Consider the following 1,645-nt stretch of genomic DNA (forward strand, 5'->3'; position numbering starts at 1 on the left):
GGGTTGGGGTGGGGGGGGGGGGGGGGTGCCCTCGCTCATTCCCTCCTCCTTCCTGCTCCGCCAGGCTGCTGCTTGGATTAAGGGTCTGGGAAGAGATTTTAGGGGGACTCCACTCTAAAGGGGTTGGTTTGAATTAGGAGGGACAACACGTCTTTTATAGACGTTACATTGTATACTGAGGATCCTTCTATAGATGTTACATTGTATACTGAGGATCCTTCTATAGACGTTACATTGTATACCGAGGATCCTTCTATAGACTTGGAATCTCCACATTCTGGTCACACATTATATGAAATATTTATGGCGGGAACGTTATATTGTGTGATTGCGTTTCCCGGGAGCGCTGGGAACCCCAGCGAGACGGCGTCCAAATCCCAGAGATTATCCGCTCGTTATGGAAATCGGAATTATTATTTAAAGAGCAGAAAATAGAAATCTGCGTCCGAGATAAAATATCTTCACCGATGAAGGGAACGCGAACGCCCGGAGACGTGGCGGCTGCATCGCGATCTTTTCCTTTAGGTTTCCCCCCGGTACTCCCAACACTACGATCCCAGGACAAGACTCCGCCCACATATCATCCACCCAAACCATGACCACGTTACTGGCCCCACTCAGACCCCACCCATAAATCTATAGGGACCGCCCATCACAAGCACTTCATGGGTCGGGCCCACTCAGACCCCACCCATATATCTATAGGGACCGCCCATCACAAGCACTTCATGGGTCGGGCCCACTCAGACCCCACCCATATATCTATAGGGACCGCCCATCACAAGCACTTCATGGGTCGGGCCCACTCAGACCCCACCTATGAACATGCAGGGACATTGCCCCCGGACACGGCATCGAACCAAGATACAGGACTGCCCCAGCAAACCCAGCGGATGGCCTGTAGGACCTAGTGATCCTGCCGGTAACAAGCTTCCGGTCCCAGGGTGACAACCCTGCTCACTGTACAGCGTCTGTATTAGGAGCAGCGTTGTCACGCTAGGACAGGACTACAGAACACCTCCCTTATTCTCTTCTCATTTACATAGGACAGAGGCGTCATGTAGTCAAACAAGAGAAGGGATAACAATGGAACGGATAAGAGAGCAGCACAGGAAGTGATCAGCTCTCTGGATTTCTGGATGTCTCACTGGAGACATTTACTAGACGGCGTCCTCGATGGGAGGGGCAATCTGGACTGTTGTCAGCGTCATGTGACGTTGGGTTGCTATGGGTTACTGCAGTTTGCCGTTAACAAGCGGTCTGCATAGAGACTGAGGATGTTTTTGCCGTGACTGGCGAGTGTTCCAGAATACGGGAGGAGAGCTCGGTGACGGGTGTACAAGGGGGAACCACACAGCACAGAGCCCCGCCACCGCTCACAGCGCCGCCATTCTACAGACAGCCCGGCAGTACAGTGTAATAAACACAAATGGCTCTTCTGGGCTCACAGCAACAATTATTACTCGGCGAATACTGCAACCGGGACATCCGCAGGGAGACACTAATGGCCTCCAGTATATGAGCTGCAGGAGGGGGAGGGGGGGAGAGTGCAAAGAGACGGAAGCGTGAGGAAAGAGACTGCAAAGAAACATCAGAGACAAAGGACTACAAAGAGATCCAATGGGAGGGGCGGGGACTAAATTAG

General features: G+C 52.3%; 1 protein-coding gene and 1 long non-coding RNA gene across 2 annotated transcripts in view; both read right to left on the reverse strand.

Moving 5' to 3' along the window:
- Positions 1-1,645, reverse strand: part of LOC108802397 (immunoglobulin superfamily member 3-like) — a 67,416-nt gene that overhangs the window by 21,186 nt on the left and 44,585 nt on the right. The window contains exon 10 of the mRNA XM_018574257.1: positions 1,449-1,523. Within this exon, the coding sequence (XP_018429759.1) occupies positions 1,449-1,523 (75 nt within the window). The remainder of the gene's footprint in view (positions 1-1,448; positions 1,524-1,645) is intronic.
- The window catches only part of LOC108802398, a 3,286-nt gene continuing 1,683 nt past the window's right edge, over positions 43-1,645 (reverse strand). Inside the window, exons 2-3 of the long non-coding RNA XR_001942217.1 lie at positions 1,487-1,501; positions 43-55 (exon numbers count right to left, since the gene is read on the reverse strand). This is a non-coding gene — a long non-coding RNA (uncharacterized LOC108802398). The remainder of the gene's footprint in view (positions 56-1,486; positions 1,502-1,645) is intronic.

This window comes from Nanorana parkeri, unplaced genomic scaffold (genome assembly GCF_000935625.1).
Source record: "Nanorana parkeri isolate BGI_ZX_2015 unplaced genomic scaffold, ASM93562v1 scaffold2841, whole genome shotgun sequence".
Taxonomy (NCBI): domain Eukaryota; kingdom Metazoa; phylum Chordata; class Amphibia; order Anura; family Dicroglossidae; genus Nanorana; species Nanorana parkeri.